Here is a 19,212-nt window from a genome sequence, read left to right as displayed (position 1 = left end):
AATAGTAAAAAAATAAAAAATAGGGCACCTTATGTAATTATCAAATGCAGGATGTAAAGATTAGTATTGAAATCTGGATCTTCCCAATGTGAATTAAAGACCTATCAATATCATCATTTATTGGATGATCACATTAAAGATTTTCTTAAGGCTGCAGGGATGGATAGTCTACTAAAGCATATTATTTAAGACTTGAATTAAGAGCTCCCAAAAAGCCACCACCTAATAATTGATGGAAAAACCCATAATCAAAAAGTGTGAATTGTGAATTAGTCAATCATAAGCCACCATCATTGTTTTTGTTTCAGTCTAAGTTTCTAAAAATATTATGGAAGCACATAAGGAATTCAACTAGAGGGTGGAACTTTGTGCAATAGTAAGCGTGCTCCATTTTGACCAAGTGGCCACAGTTTCAAGTCCTAGGAAACAGCCTTGTTGTTTTGCATAGGTAAGGCTGCATACATTCTGACCCCCTCCACCCTAAAAAGAATTCAACAATGAAGGAGGAATACAAGGGATAAAATGAAGGAAAGATATAGCCAAATAATTAACCTACGCCATCAATTATACCTATAGGCTGCGTTTGTTTGCAAGGGTGGGGTGGGAAAAAGGAGTAGGAAAAAAAAACATGTGGGTCCCATGTGTAGTGGGGTGAGGGAGAAGGAAAGGAAAGGAAAGGGTTTTGTGGAAAAGTGATAGTGGTGGGTCCCACTTTTTACTTTTTCAAGCTTTCCCACAAAGTCCCACCATATTTGTGGGGTTTTAAAATGGCATGGGGTGGGAAAGTTGGGGTGCCACATCACCAGACAAGTTTCCTTGATTCAAGGAAACTTGTCTCTCACTTTCCCACCCCAAACAACCAAACAATCTACAATTTTGGGATTTAAAGGAAAAGTAAGAAATCTACTCTTTTTTCAAGAATTTTCCCACCCCTTTTTTCTCACCCCACCTTTATTCCAGCAAACAAACGCAGCCATATTGAAGGGAGGGGGAAGGGGGGGGGACAGAGAGAAGCATGTGACACTCTAGTTCAAAAACTAGGCAAAATTTCTGCAAAATGTCAAAATAATTGAAAATCTCAACACAAAATCCAAAAAATTCACAGGTCTAAATAACTCAACTGATTTTGAATTTTTTTTCTTTTCAAATATCGATGAAATCTCAACCTTCAAAGTAGGCAATTGCAGAGTATTGTGTTGTTGGAGTAGGATACTAAGGTGTCTATGACTTGAGTATTATTCACCATACAAAGGTTAAGTGCCTATGTAATGTGCATTTTGCAAGGTTCACTGTATCTTGCGGTTTGTAGTAGAAATTTTGAGTCTTTAACTATTTGTTTTAGTACTTATGTGTTTTGATATATGCATATAAAATCATGTCTTAGACTATCAATAGCACTCAAACAAGGCATAGAATAAGCAATTTTAAAGTTCAATACTTACAACTGACCAAGGTTGGAAAGACAAAAGCACCAAATTAAATGTTTTAAAATTTGACAATTTGATAATTATATAATTTTTTTTTTGGATGAATAAATAATTATATTAAACAACAAGAAACAATAATACAAGGTTTTTAAGCAAAAGACCGAAAAGAAGAGCTAAGGCCTCAGGAAACAACAATAAGCCTATTCCTTGGGGAATCATCAACCGGGGGGGAAACGCCTGGAAGAAACATCAAAACAGATAGCATTCCAAATCCTATCTATAGAGTGGGGTTTGGAGGTCCATCTTCAAAATTGCGCTCCCACCAAAGGTGATGGATAGAGGCACAATACACTAGCTTACCAATCCGATTGCAAATGGAGGTACCTACAAAGTTTCTAAAGATCCAAGGCCAATCACGAGTAAATCTGAAGGTACGCCTCGAATGGGGTTGAATGGAGGCTAGGGCTTTCCCCCAGATCAATCTAGAGAAAGGGCAAGAAAAAGAAAAGAAAAAAAGAGATGGTCAAGGTCTTCCAAACCATTCCAACAAATGATGCAACTGGGGCTAACGGGGATATAGTGGCTAATAAGGAAGGACTGGGTGGGGAAAGCAAGGTTAAGAGCTCTTCAAAGCATAGTTGTCACGGCGACGAGGCAATGCAAGGCGGTTTAGGCTAATTGAGGCAATGAGTCGACGAGGCGCCCTCCGAGGCGCTTTTGAGGAGTTTTAAGTGAAATTTTTAGTGTACATCTCATTCACTCTAAATCTATCATATCTTATATAATAAAAAAACTAATATCAGACTACCTCAAGTCATCCAACATACTACAAACCACACATAATAGGTCCTAAATAAAAGTCGCAAGAAGAAAGGAAGAGAAGAAGTTGCTTGTCACTTGCCGCTTGCCGAGTGTTGCTGCGGGAATGGAAGAGAAGAAGAGAGGAAGAGAGAAAGAGATTAGGGATTAGAGTGAGAGTGAGTCTATCATTTCTTATACAATAAAAAAACTAATATCAGACTACCTCAAGTCATCCAACATACTACAAACCACACATAATAGGTCCTAAATAAAAAGTCGCAAGAAGAAAGGAAGAGAAGAAGTTGCTTGTCACTGGCCACTGCTTGCCGGAGTGTCACTGCGAGAATGGAAGAGAAGAAGAGAGGAAGAGAGAAAGAGATTAGGGATTAGAGTGAGAGTGTGAGACTTGAGTCAAGAACTTATTCTCTTTCAATTTTCTTTGTTTTTATTTTTATTTTAACATTTGATCACATGTAGCGTCATTATACATATGTATATAGGTTCAAACAATAGATACTTTACAATCGGAATCTAATAAGTATTTCAATATATGCCTTCGATTAGGCATCTTTCTCGTGATTTAAAAAAGAAAGAAAAAAAAAAGGAAGCCTTATTGCCTAAAAATAAGGCGACGTCAATTTGAGGCGCTCCGAAGGAGCCCAAACGCCGAGGCGACGATTAAGCGACGCCTAGGCAACGCCTTGACAACTATGCTTCAAAGCATAGTTGTCAAAGCGTCCGCCTAGGCGGCAAAGTGGTTTTTCAACCACTTTGTTTTGAACCACTTAATTGACACCCAATCGGTAAAGGAACTCCAAGGCCCAAAGTGATATAGAACCTAGTTTTTGCTCCGGGGCACGCGCCCCCACACCCCCACTGGGGCGGCCTCCCTGGACCCCAGGCCTCTCACCGGGGAGAGGGACCCTATGCCCGTCGGCAACAGAATGTGAAGCATAAGCCATACTCAACATCAAGAATCAATGAATCAAGAAATGCCTAGGCAACGCTTTAACAACCATGGTTTGATGAGATGAACTTATGTTTGTGTTCTTTTTTTGAATAATTTTTTATAATTATGATTCTTGAAAGCTTTTTTATTTTTTTATGAATGTGACTATTGAATATTTGTTTAGCTAATAATAGAAAGTATTTGTATTGAAAAGTAGTTATATTGAAAAAAAATTGACCCAACCGCTTTGGTCACCTAGGCGCCGCTTTGCCACCTAATTGCCTAGGCGAGCCCCAATCGCTTTGGACACCTTGCCGCTTTGACAACTATGCTTCAAAGGGTTAGGGTGTGATGAGAGATGAAACTTTTGAACCAGACAAAAGGAAGCCAGGGAGGTTTGGGGCTGTGGGTGCAAAGGAGGTTCCAGGCTGAGGAAGTGGAGAAGGTTTTGGTGGGGGAAGGCAACCAATCAGTTAGGTCACAAGTGGAACTAGAGATGGAGGAACAGACTCCCAAGCTTATGTGAGAACGGGGAGGGGCGTAGGGGCCCAAGTGCCATTAGAGATGAAGGTGGACAGGGGATTGGATTTAGGGATACGGGTGTCATAAACAGTGCGAGGACCGAAATGATTGAAAAGAATTCCCATCGGATGCCACGGGTCTATCCAAAAAGGAAGTGGAGGAGTCGGAAGCAATGGAGGTGGATATAGCAGAGATGGTGCGGGGACGTAGCAAGAGAATTTTCCTCTAGACCCATGAAGGGTTGGATGGCATTGAAACAGTCCAGAAGGAGTTGGATCGAAGGAGGTAAGAATAGACCCACTTAACCCAAATGGTATCATGCTTTGAGGCAATTTTCCAAATGAGTGAGAAGGCAAGCCATGTTAATATATGAGATATGACAAATACCCAGGCCTCCTTCAAAGGTGGGACGGAAAAGGGATGACCAACTAATCGGATGGATTAAAGAGAGAGGATTCCTACCCTTTCCGTAGAAAGGCACAAAACAAGGACTCCATGGCCTGGATTGTCATTTTGGAATGGAGAAAATTCCACACCAATAGAGGTATGAGGATTGGAGAACTGAGCAGATGAGGACAACCCTACCAGCAAAAGATAAAAGCTTGCCTTTCCAGAGCTGAAACTTCTTACGTATATGATCAAGCATAGGGAGGCAATGATGGCAAGTGAGTCTACTAGGGATGAGAGGAAGGCCAAGGTAGACCACAAGAAAGGGAACCAGGCTTGAATCCCGAGAGCTGGAGGAGGGAAGCACGAAGCTAATCAGACACACAAGAAAGATGGAGAGTGGATTTGTCAAGATTGACATGGAGGGCCGAGAGAATGGAGGATATGGAAAGGTGGTATGCTTTAGAAAAGATCATGAGATCATCTACAAAAGCGAGGTGGGTGGGATTTAGGGACTTGCATTTGGGGATGGGAAAGATGAGAAGTTGGTCAATTTTGGATTGGAGGATGTGGGAGAAAACCTCAAGGGCTAGGGAGAAAAGATAGGGGGAGGGGGCAGCCTTGATGAATACCCACCCGAGAGTGAAAGAATCTCGCCGGGGAGCCGTTGGTGATGATGGAGAAACAAGGGGTGGAGATACAAGTCTCGATCCAGTGGATGAAAGGGGGAGGGAAACCCATGGAAGAGAGGATGTCGCTGATGAAGTCCCAACAAATAAAGTCAAAGGCTTTGTGGAGGTCTACCTTAAGGAGCGCAGCTAGGGAGTGAGCGGATCAATCAAAGCCATAGACAATTTCCGTGCACAAAAGAAAGTTATCCGTAATACTATGGCCCGAGATAAAAGCATATTGATTTGCACTCACAAGAGAAGGTAAAGTCTTTTTGAGTATATTCACTAGGACCTTGGAAATGAATTTGTAGAAAAGGTTATAGAGGGAAATAGGACGGAAATCGAGAGAGAGGAAGCTCCTTGCTTCTTTGGAATGTGGCAAAGGAAGGTTTGGTTGATGGAAGAGAGCTGGGAAGGGTTAAAAAGGAAACTATGGATGGCACGAACAAGGTCATCTTCAATGAAATCCCAGGGGGCAAGAAACCCATGCTAAAGCCATCATACCCCGAGGCCTTATTAGGCTTGTGGGAACGGATGGCCAAGAGGATCTCTTCCGAGGAAGGGATTGCACTGAAAGAGGGGATGATAGATGGGTCTATGAACTTATTGATGAGATTGGAGGGGAGGGGGTACATTTGGGAAGGGAAGGCAGGGAAAGAAGGTTGGAGAAGAAAGAGACAATCTCTTCCTTGATGCTGGCGAGGTCAGAGATACAAGCCCTAGTGCCAATGATGAGGTAAGGGATGGAGTTGAAGTTATTCCGGGCTTTGAGGGACCGGTGGAAGTAGGCTAAATTAGAGTCTCCGAGCTTGAGCCACTTGATTCTAACTTTCTGGCCGAGGAAGCTTTCTTCAGAGGAGAGGAGGGAAGAGAGCTCAAAGGAGAGGGATTTCTCATCTTCGGCAAGGGAGGGATTAGAAGGATCATTTTGAAGGAGAGATTGGGTGAGTTGAAGATTTGAACGACAGGAATCGACTCTAGAAGAGATATTGCCAAAAGTAGATGAGTTCCAGGAGCGAAGAGCTTCCTTGGTGTTGGGAAGCCTATGAGCAAAGGCAATAAGGGGGAGAGAGTGACAATGGACAGGCTAGGCCCAAGCTTCAAGAACTATAGGGAGGAAAGAAGGGCTTGAAATCCACATGTCAAAGAATTTAAAAGGCTTCGGGCCAAAGGAAACGGGAGGGGAAAGGTGGACAAAACAGGGGGAGTGGTTAGAAAGAATGGAGCTAGAGAAAGATACATGGGAGGGAGAGAAGGAGGAAAGCCAGGAAGCGTTAACTAGAAATCAATCAAACTTAGATGCTATCCTAGCTGAACACGTACGGCGGTTATGCTAAGTAAGGGCATGACCGGACCAACGGAGGTTGGCCATACCCAACTCTTCAATGCAGGCATTGAAGTCTCCAACAACAACAGGATTGGGAGTGGAGCCTCCAACATGCTTGTGAGAATATCGGATGATATTAAAATCCCCGCCAATACCCCAGGGGGATTAAGGGACCAGAGAAGAGATAGAGCGGATATCCTCCCAAAGATGAGCCCGATCAACAGCACCATTGAAACAGTAGATGACGGAGAAAAGGAAGGGGGAGAGAGATTAGGAAGAATATTGAGATGAATGAGTTAAGGGGAGGATCTAAGGAGGGAAATTTGGACTCTCAAAGGGTCCCAAAGAATCCAGATACGACCATTGATGGAAGAAGAGTTAGAAAGGAAAGACCGAGAGGGGGCAAAAGACTGGGCAATCCGATGGGAATTCTCCAATTGAACATAGGTTTCAATAAAGGCACAAAGAGAGACTTTAGTTGACTTTATGGTATTTCTAACCTTAGCTTGCTTTGCAAGGGATTGAGGCCCCTAATATTCCAAATAAAGAACTCATACATTTGTGACATATTAGGTAAGGGCATCAACTTCATTGTTGGGGGAAGAGTAGGGGGAGGGGAAGGTGGCATTAGATGAATAAGGAGTGATGTGGGGAATCTCACACAAGGAGGAGCCAAGAGGTGATGGAGTTTCAAAATATCGGGGTCAATAGAAGAGTTGGAGGATGGGGAGTTTGGTTCTCGGTTGCCAAGGGAGTTTTTAGGTGAAAAAAGGTGGTCTGGTTCACACGTAGGGAGGTGATTTTTTGAGGGAGGAAGGGGGTGAGGGATAATAGGCCGAGACTTGTGGGCAGCGGGTTGGTGGGAGAAGAGAGGTTTTAATGGTGTTTGTGGGGAAAGAGGACCGATGGATAGGTAACACTGAGGGCTCAAGGCTGGTGTGTAGGTTAAGCCCTTTGGAGTTGGGCTTGGGTAGGGAAGGGGTAATAAGATTGTTGGTAGAGGGTTTAAGTGAGGTGGGCTTGGGCTTGGGCCGAAGGGGTGAGTGTTTGGGGGCTGGTTTAGTGGTTAAGTGGGTTAAAGGCGGTGAGGACAAATAGGGGATTTAGGTTAAAGTTATAGGGAATAAAATGGGTTTTGCGGAAATAAGGTTTGTTGAAGGGCGAGAGAGGGTAAAAGGCGGAGGTTGCTGGGAAGCCAAGGCCAACGCAGAGGTTACCTTCAAGTTTGGGGCTCCAAGAATGGTATGGTGATTGAGCACTTTACCTGGAACTAGCTTTTCAGGCGATCAAATTTTTGCAATAGCAGCAGAGAATAGCATAAGAGTAGAGGCTTTTGTGGCAGCAGCTGGAGTGGCAGAACAATTTGCTTTTTTGATGATTGCAAAGACAACTTTCAGGCTTGCAAGTTGCAAGTCTTTGCTAGCAGAATCGCAGAGAGGAGCAACTATTGCAGGGTTTGGGAGATCAAGCAAGTTGCCGGCGGTAGACTTTTCCTTTTCTTCTAATTCTCTAGTAAATATTGGTTGAAGGAGGCTTTAGGGCTTCAACTCTTTCAGTGAATAATCAAGCTTAGAGGTCTTCGAGACTGTAATTTTTTCCAACATATCTATAATTTTTTGAGGGGGTTCAGGAACCAAAGCCATCTTCTTAGTTGAAGGCGATTTAGTGAGCGGTGTAGCAACAGGCAAAGGTTGTGAACCGGCATAGGCAGACATAGGAGTTGTAGCAAAGCAGGAAGCATCTTTGTGTCCAAAAGACTAGCAAAGGCAGCAGCGAAGGGGAACCCAATCGTACACTATAATTTGTTCATAACTCAGACCCAAGTTGTCGGCGATAGAGATTGACGCTGGGAGGGGCTTAGAAGCGGAGAAATTCACTTAAATGAGTGCGTATGAAAGTCTTTCCATCTTGAAAGTCTTGTTGTCAAATCGCAATGGCTTACCAATTGCAAACCCAATTCGATTGAGGCAATCACTATTCCAGAACTCGAGAGGTAGACCAAGGAGGTTGATCCACAGGGGAAGAGTGTTGAAGTCAACCCTGCGGTGAGGGGAGGAGGGAGTCCAAGGCTTAATGAAGATTTGGCACTTCCTAACTAACCAGGGAGATCCTTTTCGGGTATGGCAATCTAGAGAGGAAAAGTTGAAGATGAAGACTCTGGACTCAAGCAGGAAAGTTTCCATATGACCTATAGCATTCTATTATTTTGCGAGAGAGGTTTTGAGGATATTGAGAGGGGGAACAGCGCCAAGGAATTGGCCAATGATGGCTGACTTCCATTGATTAATACTAGGAACAATGGATGAGGGGGGCAGTGAGTAGAGGGGTGAGCAAGGTTGTTTGAAACAAGGGGGGACAAAAGAGAAGCTAAGGTTTAAGGTTGATGGAATTTGATTTTTGAAAAGGGTATTCCAAGCTTTTGGAGGGCAAGAGGAGGAGGCAATGGGGAGTTGGGGAGAGATGGGGGAGGGTGAAGAGGAGGTTGGGGGTTGAGAATCCATTAGTTTTCAGGGAAGATACGCTGGAGAAGACAACCGAAGCATCCTTAGGGTCCAGAAAAAGAAATGTTCTTTATATAATTTTATCAAACCCAAAACAATCTTCCTTTAAAGTTCAAAGCAAACCATGCCAAAATCCACCAAAACTCGGTCCAAAATGGCTGCAAAAAATGCAAACTCGCACAAATCTCTAGAAACTCAACCTGGTCGATATGGTTGTTCAAGACAAGTTTCTAACTTAGATTGATACACCGCTCTATGGCTCCTAGCCTGGAAGGTTGGATTATTTATTTTTTTTCTTTCTAACTCCCTCCCTCCTTTCACCACCAACCCACACACAACCGGCCCCCCGCCAAAACAACCCCACACCCCCCCCACCCCCCACCCCCTCCCCCCCCCCCTCCCCCCCCTCCCCCTTTTTTTTTTGTTAACATTGTGTAGAATGGCTTATTGATCCATGATCTCAAGCCCTTTATTTATAATTAAGTGGAAAGTAGAATATTACAAGGAATAGAATTCTATATGAATACAAACTCTAACTTAACTCCTATACAAACTCTTATTAGACTCCTAATAGATCCAACACTCCCCCTCAGTTGAGGCATGATTTACTCATGCCTAACTTGCCTACATAGGAAGGAGTCTCTTTCTTTCAATCCCTTAGTGAAACATCCGCTAATTGGTCTTCGATCTTCAAAGGCATGCGATAGCCCTTGTTCCAACTTTCCTTTGACAAAAACCTGTCAATTTCAATGTGCTTAGTTCGATCATGTTGCCTTTGGATTATTAGCAATACTAATAGCAGCCTTGTTGTCACAATATAACATCATGGGGTTTGGAACTTGGACTCCAATATCTTGCGCCGCCTTTCAACCATAGTAGCTCACAAACTCCACGAACCATAGCCCTATATTCAGCTTCGACTAGATAAGCTACCACATTCTGTTTCTTACTTCTCCAAGTAACTAGATTACCTCCAATAAAGGTACGAACCTAAATTGACTTCTGTCTGGAGATCCAGCCCATCTGCATCGGTGTATGCTTCTACTTTTAGATTATCAGTGGGTGACAAAAGTATTCCTTTTCCAGAGTTCCCTTCAAATCTGTAGTATTCGATACGCCTTCATATGAGCTAAATATGGGTCATGCATGAATTGACTCACTATACCTACAGCATAGCAATGTCCGGCTGGTGTGAGACAAGTGATAAGCTTCCCTACCGCCTTTGGTATCTTCCTTTGTCCACCGGTTCTCCCTCTTTTTCTTTAAGTTTAGCTCCAGCTTCAATAGGGGTATCAACTACTTTACACCCCAACATTCCCACTTCTGATAATAGATCTAGGACATACTTTCTTTGGGATAGGAATATACCTTTATTTGATCGAGCCACCTCAATCCCTAAGAAATACTGTAACTTCCCTAGATCTTTAATTTCAAACTCTTTGCCAAGATAGTCCTTCAACTTTTGAATTTCTTCACCATCATTCCCTGTGATGACAATATCGTCTACATAGACAATGAGAAGTGTGATGTTAGTACTTGACTTCTTGACAAATAGTGTATGATCAGCATTGCTTTGCTTGTACCCAATAGAAGTCATTGCCTTCTGAAGGCGTCCAAACCAGCATCTAGGAGACTGTTTTAACCCATATATTGACCTCTTCAACCGACAGACTTTCCCTGCAGTATTGTCATCGGAAAAACCATGTGGGATTTCCATATAGACCTCTTCTGCTAACTCCCCATGTAAGAAGGCATTCTTTACGTCTAGTTGGTGCAAGTTCCAGTGTTTGTTCACAGCTACAGACAACAGAACTCTGACAGTATTTAGTTTCGCAACCCGGGCAAAGGTCTCCCGATAATCAATCCCATAGGTCCGGTAAACCCCTTTGCAACTAGTCTAGCTTTCAACTTGTTGACTGATCCATCCATATTTTGTTTAACCACAAATACCCATTTGCAGCCCACCTGGTTTTTTTCGGAGGAAGTGTAACCAGCTCCCAAGTGTCATTTTTCTTCATTGCTCGCATTTCCTCTACCATAGCTTCCTTCCATCTCTTATCAGCATAGGCTTCCTGCCAACTTTTAGGAACAGATACAGATGACAGAGAGGATATAAAAGCACGGTAGGAGTCAGACAAAGAGTTATAAGAAACATATTTAGCTATGGGATGTTGAGTACAAGATCCGACCCCTTTTCTAACGACAATAGGAAGATCGGAAGAAGATACCTCGGTAGAATCTAATTCGGAGCGGAGAGGCGAGTGGTAACGTATCCCTTTCTCCACCGCTTTAGCCGGTTGTATTTCTTCCTCCTCGATAAGTCCGCACCTCTTTATTTTGGTCAATCTGGTTTTGAAAGACCCCAACAGTGTGTCTCAAAGGAGTGGTCTCCCCTTGGCTAGGTTCTTCACTGGTTCGGAATTGAAGGGGGAGGATTAGAGTCCTCGGGTATCTGGCCGAAGTCTCCCCCGGTCGGAAACTCTTCCGGGACTCTTAAGTTGTGTTGGTGTGTGAAAGGAAGATCTAGAGTCGGAAAGAACACCTCTCCTCTAGGACTCTCCCCCTGGAGAGGTGTATAGTAGGGCAAAACTCATGAAAAAGTACATCCATGGATACAATGGTTTTCTTGGAGGGAGGATGATAACATTTGTACCCTTTCCGAGTAGCAGATACCCCAAAAATATGCACGTAGGCTGCGGGAGCCAACTTACTCCGGTGGCTGTGATTCCGGCATAACACACGCATCCAAAAACCTTTGGCGAAATAACAAAAGAAGAGGCTCCTTGAAGAATCTCATTAGGACATTTAAAACCAAGTATCCTCTGGGCATCCTATTCATAAGGTAAGAAGCGGTGAGAATAGCATCACTCCAAGCTTGGTCGGTACATTCATGCAATCATAATAGCGGGCTATCTCTAAGAGATGCCGATTCTTCCTTTCGGCCACCCCATTTTGGGCAGCCGTATCACGCAACTAGTCCGATGTATTATGCCGAGTCGGAGAGATATCTTTGAAATTCACCATCAATATACTCTGTGCCATTGTCACTCAGGATCTTCACAGTGGCATTGAACGTTTTAATCATATTATGAAAATCACGAAAACATCGGAAAACTTCATTTTTTGTTTTAAAAGATAAATCCATGTAGACGAGAGTGACAATCAATAAAAGTAACAAAGTACCTATGGCCGTGATAGACACACGTCGGCGGGACCCCACACATCGTATGAATTAACATAAAAGGAATATTTTTCTATTATGAAGAGAAGGTAAATAAGTAGACAGTCGCCGCAAAAATGCAGCTTCACAAAAAAATCATCCTCATTACAGAAGAAACTAAATCGGAAATATTTTCTTAAGAGTTCCTAGAGGGGGTGACCTAGCCTACGGTGCCCCGATGAAGGTCCGATATTACCGAATGAACTGATTAGAAGATGTAGTCGAGGGAGTAGATCCTTCAATCGGCTCGAGCAAATAAAGTCCATTGTCTAGTTTACCACGTCCAATCTCCTTCCCCGTTACCGATCCTCGAAAGACACAATAGATGGGAAAAATGTCACTTTACAATTTAAGTCATGTGTAAGACTGCGATAGAGAGCAAGTTAGTAGAGAAAGAGGGAACATGTAAAACTTTAGACAAAGCAGGATGGAGAATGTTTAATGGTCCCTTTTCCAGCAATGGAAGAATAGGAGCCATCGGCATTCAACTTTATCCTTTCCGGGTTGGAGAATATTGTAAGAAAAGAGGATAAACCTCATATGATCGGTGGCTCCGGTATCAATAATCCAAGGGTAGAACGAAGAAACTTGGAAGCTTGTAAAAGTTTTACCGTGCGGTAGGGTTGGTTTGATTAGTAGAGGAAGCTGTAGAGGCTGTCCGCTAGGATTGCTCGTCGCAGAGTTAACTCCTCCTGTGAGAGACCAACATCCGAGGGTCTGTGAACGTCTCGAGTATGGCTTTCGTTTTCCTTTTTTTGTGCTCTTTTTTCTCAAATCGCGGCTTCCCATGGAGTTTCCAACAATTTTCCTTAGTATGATAGGGTTTGTGCGTGCTCCCGCAATCTCCTTAGCCGGATCAGTTTGTGCACGCGTAAAGCTGATTTCTCCAAAATAGAGTATGAGCATGGCTAATCGCGCTTTCCTCACACCGAACAAGGCATAAGCTGTTCTGTGTAGGAAAGGGAGAACGGCTTAGCTTGTACTCGATCCGATCGTACTCCACGTTCAAACCTCCAAGTCTATACTCGAATCTTATCAATGTGCTTCTTATAAGTCGCCACATCATCTGGATTAGTGGGGTGATAATCCCCATAATGATCCAACTCTTGCCAAAGAGATCGCAACTCGATAATAGTGGCCACGTCGTTCCTTTTGGGTAGTCTCTGGCTTCTTTCGTAGCTCATAAACCCGTGCATCATTTCCCAACTGTCCATATGTTTCGGTAGCCTTCCTTTGGGCGCGGTATCGTAATAGATATCCACGGGCAATATTTGGAATCATGGAATTCAAGAGAAATGACATAATAAGAGAGTCATTCGAGATCCATTTTTCTTGGGAAACGCCTTTGTGGTAGAGGTTTGATAGTGGTGCCCGTAATGTATCCAACAAGTCCTCTTCCACATAGTTAGTAGCGGATCGTGACCAAATCAAATAATTTGTCCCATCAAATCTTACCGAAAGAGGATGAAAATTTGGGTAATGTTCGGTCCGGTGGGGCGGTAGTACCATCGATAGTTGCCATGTTGGAAAAATTGTCTCAGTTCTTCATCACCTTGTGAAAAAACTAAACGCGCCATGCAATAGCCAAACAATGATATGATCAAATCTCCCTTTTCCCTCTTCTTCTTTTTTTTTTTTTTTTTTAACCAAAGAAAAATTCTGGTCTAGAACCGAGACAAAAAACGAAAAATATGGTTCGGTCTAGTCTATTTTGGACAATGAACCAAGAATTGAACCAAACAATGAACTAAAAAACCAAATCGAGTTGAACCCAAAAACCAACCAAATAACAATCGATATCTTCTTCCACACACCGAAAAATCAAAGATTTATGTTGCCCGATTGGGAAGTGTGCGCGCGCGTAGGTGGGCGATGCGTGGTGGCTTCTCTTCTTCTTTCCTTTTCTTCTTGGCCTAGCCCACTGTGATTCAGTTACCTAATCGCGGCCGCGTTGTGGCTCGATTCTTTTCTAATCGCGGCCGGTGGGTTCTTCTTCTCTTCTTCTTTCCCTTTTTTCTTCTCTGGTCTTCAGGTGGAACTGAAAAATAGTGCGTGGTGCGTGCTGGGTTTGAAAGGGAAAATTCTGCCAACTGGTTGCTTAGGTTGTTGAGCCAGAAAACTGCAGGGTTTTGGAGAAAAAATCTCTGTGGGTTTATAGGTTTGAGCACAAAATAGAAGAACATACTAATCGAACTTAGGCTCATGCCATGTTGAAAGACGTTGGTAGAATGGCTTATTGATCCATGATCTCAAGCCCTTTATTTATAATTAAGTGGAAAGTAGAATATTACAAGGAATAGAATTCTATATGAATACAAACTCTAACTTAACTCCTATACAAACTCTTATTAGACTCCTAATAGAATCCAACATTATGCTAGATTTTTTACGGATTTTAGCTGAATTTTCACTTGCAACTACTCTTAGCACATCTACAACACCAACGGATGATCAATCATTCTTTACTTGTCTTATGAACTTATGAGTTATGACTTATATAGAACTTCTAATGGTTGTATAATTTTATTACTCTATTCTCAAGAGTCGAGATTGTGATACTCATATGGATGGAATTTTGATGACATTTAAGTTATTTGATGTATTTGATACACTTGTTTTTCATGTTATTTGATGTATCTTGCATTCCCAATCCTGCAACATTTTGATTTCACACTTAGGGTTGACTTAGAACTCATACTTAGGGTTGTTTCTCACAAATCCAAGATCACCAGTGTGTTCAAAGGCCTATTGTAGAATTTAGTAGCAAAATAAGGCAAACTTGACAATGGTGTTGATAATACTGAGCTGCCTTCAGTGCCATACACCTGTTGAGTTTACTTTGATAAGCTATAGCCCAAACCTTTATAAGAAAATTTTACCATGTAGAACTTATTTAATGATTAATTTACTTACACAAAATCCTAACCCACAGATTATCTATTAGCATCAGCTGGTAGTCATATTCCTAGTCTATTCTTAATAGCATTAAAAAAAAACTGCAGAATCACAAGTGCATGAAGTTTCAATAGTTGAAGTTCAATTGCAGTTTGCTTCTCCAGAAAAAAGAAAGTAAAGGACCAGAAAAGCAAGTAAATTGACCTGTCTCCCTTGGGAACCACAAAGAGAAAGCTGTAGAAATCCATCATGATACTTCTTAGCTTTTTGAGTTATCTGTGTAGTGTACAGGGCATGCCATTCTGCAGTATGGAGAAAGTGTTATCCAGTTAAAAGAGGAAGTCATAACCAGGCATGAATAAAGTAACAAAAGTCTGTATTTCAGATTTCAGAATCCATCAAAAGGAAATGAACAGGAATGTTGGCGGCACTTCTATTTAAGTTGCATTGATCCAAAGTACAGCAGTCTTAATACAGCCTTATCGTTCATGTTACCAGGATGCAAAAAGGAAAACTTATGTCCAATATTTTGCTCTGAAAATTTAAGAATGGTGTCAGACATGGGTACATAAGATGGTTTGAGCTATAAATGGCATAGCCAAAGATATGGAAAGAATGCACTGTTTGGGATTCAGAGACACCATTCCGTAGATCTAAATGGTGTGGTTAAATCAATGTCTTACATCTAAGTGAAGAAACTGGGACCCAGGAATCTGCACATAGGTCCAGCAGCTAGGCACCAAACTTTCATTAGCTTCTCCTCCACATCCTATCCTAATTAATTAGAATGAATATATCATGAAAGAATTTTACAGAACTCATGTTATTAACACTCCTTAACGCATAGGGTATGAAAATTCAGCAGAAGCGCCTCTCTCTACCCTGGTTTTGTTGTATTTTTCCTCTTCATTTATAATATAGTTGAGAAGAACAAGAAACCAGAAACAAGCTAGAAAATCAAATTGAATCAAGATTATACTACTATGTCTAAATATTGAGGGTCCAATGAGTTGTATGGGCCATGGACTATGCATTTGTAATAAGAGTAACTTTTGTTGCTATTGTATTCTTGAAAGAAGGAAAAATCTAATCCATGACAATTAAAATTGGGGTAGGCAACAACAAGAAGAAGCCAACAAAAGAAGAGAAAAAAGAGATGGGACAAAAAAAATTTAAGAGAGTTTTCCTCAATGCTTCTCCCCTATATTGATGCACATTAGATGAATATACGTAATATTACGTACCCTTAACTAACATGAAATAAACCTGCGTGCTTATTTTTCGTTCTACCCTCACAATATGCACACCAACACACACTTCCCTATTTGTTCCAGAAGCACATTGTTGCCAAAGTATATCACGAGAATAGAAAGAGGGGGGGGGGGGGGGTAGCTAAAGATGTTTCCAACACATAAATTAAAATGACAGTAAAAACAGAAGATGAGTAACCTACTCCAACTTAAATAGAAAAAAACGTGGAAAGGCAGCTTTAATCAAATGCAGCATGCAATAAATGGTAAAGTATTTGAATAAACAAACCTGTCATTGTGGTTTTTGTGGTGGTTAGATGACTTTTTGGTGCACAAAAGTCAAATTCACTCTTTCTATACTCTGAAATAAAAATAATTATCACATAAGAAGTACAGAATGAGCCAGAAGCATAATGCACTTGCAAATCAAATGGATACTCTGAGTATGCTTGAGGAAATCAAGATCTGTGATCAAACTGGCTCTAAATTGACACGGTAAATAAAAAAATGGTATGGATAAGAAGTAAGAACACAACACATATAGATCAATTCATTATATCAAATATATTATTTGAGACAAGCCATAGACACAGATAAGGCTCTACTACCAGCGACGTATACCATCCTTACTCATCAAAAAAGAAATACTACCCCATGACCAAATGCAAATCTGAGACAGGAAGTTTTTAGATTCATTATATCCGATATTTTTCAAGGTGACGTTCAAATCCTTAAACTGACAGTTGACTTGGTGTTTGACAAGTTAATTCAAATAACTACGCAGCTTACATTTTACCTAGCTGGCACTGGTCACCCAGCCAACACAGCAAATACAGATCTAACAGGGGTGCATCTTCTCAGAGAAAGGCTCTGATACCAAGGCAACTATAATGGAACTAGGTCTGACCCTTCAGAAACTACCTTGTACTTGTACATCCGCCCTAAGTCAGTTTACTCTAACAGAGAGCAAAAGCATTTATACACAATAAAACTACATAAACTATCATTCATCTAAGATGGTGCTTGCATTTAGATATAATGTGAGCCACACGACAGAGGGAAGTAGATCAACCTCTGGTAATCTTTTTTGTGACATTTGGATGGTTCTTTGGGGCACCAACATTTCCAACATCGGCCTTCTTTTCTGCATATGAAAGAATTCTTGCATGAATAAAAACTACGGTTCATTTTTGTCATAAAATGAAGAATATGTGACAAATTATCAAACAGTCAGGCAAAGAGTTAATGATACCAACAAAGGTACAAATATTTCTGGCTTTCTGTCCATGAATTATCCTTTCGGAGCTATTTACTCTCCTATTTCTTTCTTGATTGTCCAAGCTTGGTAGATGCTCATGGCTTCCTTTCGGATCACCAATATCAACAAGATAGGAATTAAATTCTAGTGTTTCACCAGATCTAACAACTTCGTCCCTTAGCAACCTACACTCTAGGAGTTTCCCACCATCATCATAAAGCATAACCTGAATGTAGACAAACAAAAAAATTCAGAGAGTTTGATCCGTAAACAGGCAAAATGTGAAACAGAAAATAGTAAAATCTGTTATCAATAACAGTTTCCAAACTCCGGCCTTCAGAGCTAATCAAGAGCAAACATCATGAAGGAGAGACGTGCTATCAAATTCTTGACTAGCTTAAATAATAGTGCATCTCCGGATGGCACCACATTACAGGAAAATTCCTCCGATACTTCATGCAGAACTCGAATTAATAGAAACTCACGATATTCTATCTCTAATAAGCTTATTGTGCGTGTGAATATGTCGCATCGTCCTGTCTTTTTGTTCAGTGGAAAACGTCAAAAACCAAACACCTCTAGTAGATTAAAAGAAGAAAAAAAAATATTCATGGAGCTATAAACGATACAGAATCCATGAAAGAATAGATAATAGCGGTACATAGTAGCTAAATATAAAACCTTGTTGGTGGAACCGTGAATCTCTAGAACACCGTCTTGATATACTTTCCTCTTCTGCTTGATGTGCTTAGTATACGTTACAATCCAGGCCTTACTCATGCTCATTTTAATACGGATGTGAACCTCGAATCACGTAAAAGGAGAAGCGCAGAAATAAATCGTAGATAACAAGATAACATTAGAACAACGAAAAACATTGAAGTCGAGGGAATGAAAAATGTTCTTCTTGAATTGATCTGAAAAGATAAACAGCGAGATTTCCAGAACTGAAGGTCATATTGTGTCGGAGAATCGAAAGAAGAAGAATTTTCTGCGCAGTTTTCTTCGTGGCTTGAGCGTCCGGCTGAGCGGGAACTCGAAGGGACTCCTGTAGCACTAGCACTTTTCACGGATTTGAGTTCTGTCTGATGGCGGGATAAAGCGTGCCCTAATATACAGAACCTCTTGCGTACTTTTACGGTTTTACCCCCCGCCCCGCGTACTGAGTACGCAAGTTGTGATTCGGAATTCAAATTTTCGGATCGGTACGGAATGCCCGACGGTTGGTCGATCTGTTACTGTTCTATGAACCGGGAGCGGCTTGTATGAACCGGATTTGAATGCAAGCTGCTAGGTTTAAATTTTGTGAGATGATTAATAAATGATACCGCTTTCAATCCGGTTGTATGTATTTCAAAAACTCATATTTTTTACGGAATTTTGCGGAACTACTCCAGAGTTACCCCTAAAATTAATGTCACATCCTAACTCATTTTATCAGTCAGACCCCCATTACTAGCATTCCTAACCTTAGTTTTTATTTATTCATTTTTAATATTACCCTACATTCTAAGGGAAGAAAATGAAGGAGGAGAGGAAAATGAAAAACTATTCTTGTGAAAAAATACAAATTATAAAGATGTAAGACAACAATAATGAAAAAAGATAGGTGGTTGTAGAAAGTAGAAGAAGACAAATGAGTCACATAATTTAACTTGTTTCTATAGCAGTTAATTATGACTTCTTCAATGCAGAAAGAGTCATTAATATATTTTTCCCATATAAAGGGTCTTATAATTTGAATAACTCAAGGGATGACATTAATAAGGGACAACTAGAGACATTTATTAATTTGTTGATTTGCACTCTCACCTCACACGAGACTGATTTGTGTTTGATTTTGAGTTTCGCTCAGTTTCCAATTTAGATCGAGCCATTGGTTGGTCCAATAGTTCATTTTTACATGTCAACCCAAAAACCAATAATTAGGGTTCCAGTTAGGTTCGGCCAATATCAGTCAATCCACCCTCCCAAGAAGCCCTTTACGCCAGAAGAAAATAGGAA

At 41.3% G+C, this 19,212-nt stretch overlaps 1 protein-coding gene across 2 annotated transcripts in view; it reads right to left on the bottom strand.

The window, feature by feature from the left end:
- LOC149014076 (uncharacterized) overlaps nt 1–18,272 on the bottom strand; it is a 28,634-nt gene extending 10,362 nt beyond the window's left edge. For both annotated transcript variants that reach the window (XM_089159680.1, XM_089159681.1), the window contains exons 1-5: nt 17,890–18,272; nt 17,203–17,434; nt 17,023–17,094; nt 16,240–16,311; nt 14,905–15,002 (exon numbers count right to left, since the gene is read on the bottom strand). In XM_089159680.1, coding sequence (XP_089015806.1) covers nt 14,905–15,002; nt 16,240–16,311; nt 17,023–17,094; nt 17,203–17,434; nt 17,890–17,994 — 579 coding nt within the window. In that variant the 5' untranslated portion in view covers nt 17,995–18,272. The remainder of the gene's footprint in view (nt 1–14,904; nt 15,003–16,239; nt 16,312–17,022; nt 17,095–17,202; nt 17,435–17,889) is intronic.
- Nucleotides 18,273–19,212: the final 940 nt, after the last annotated feature.

This window comes from Hakea prostrata, chromosome 6, assembly GCF_041222555.1.
Source record: "Hakea prostrata isolate BN-2017 chromosome 6, UWA_Hpros_2, whole genome shotgun sequence".
Classification (NCBI taxonomy): domain Eukaryota; kingdom Viridiplantae; phylum Streptophyta; class Magnoliopsida; order Proteales; family Proteaceae; genus Hakea; species Hakea prostrata.
The sequence above is the reverse complement of the archived record's forward strand: the minus strand, read 5'-3'. Positions and strand labels throughout refer to the sequence as shown.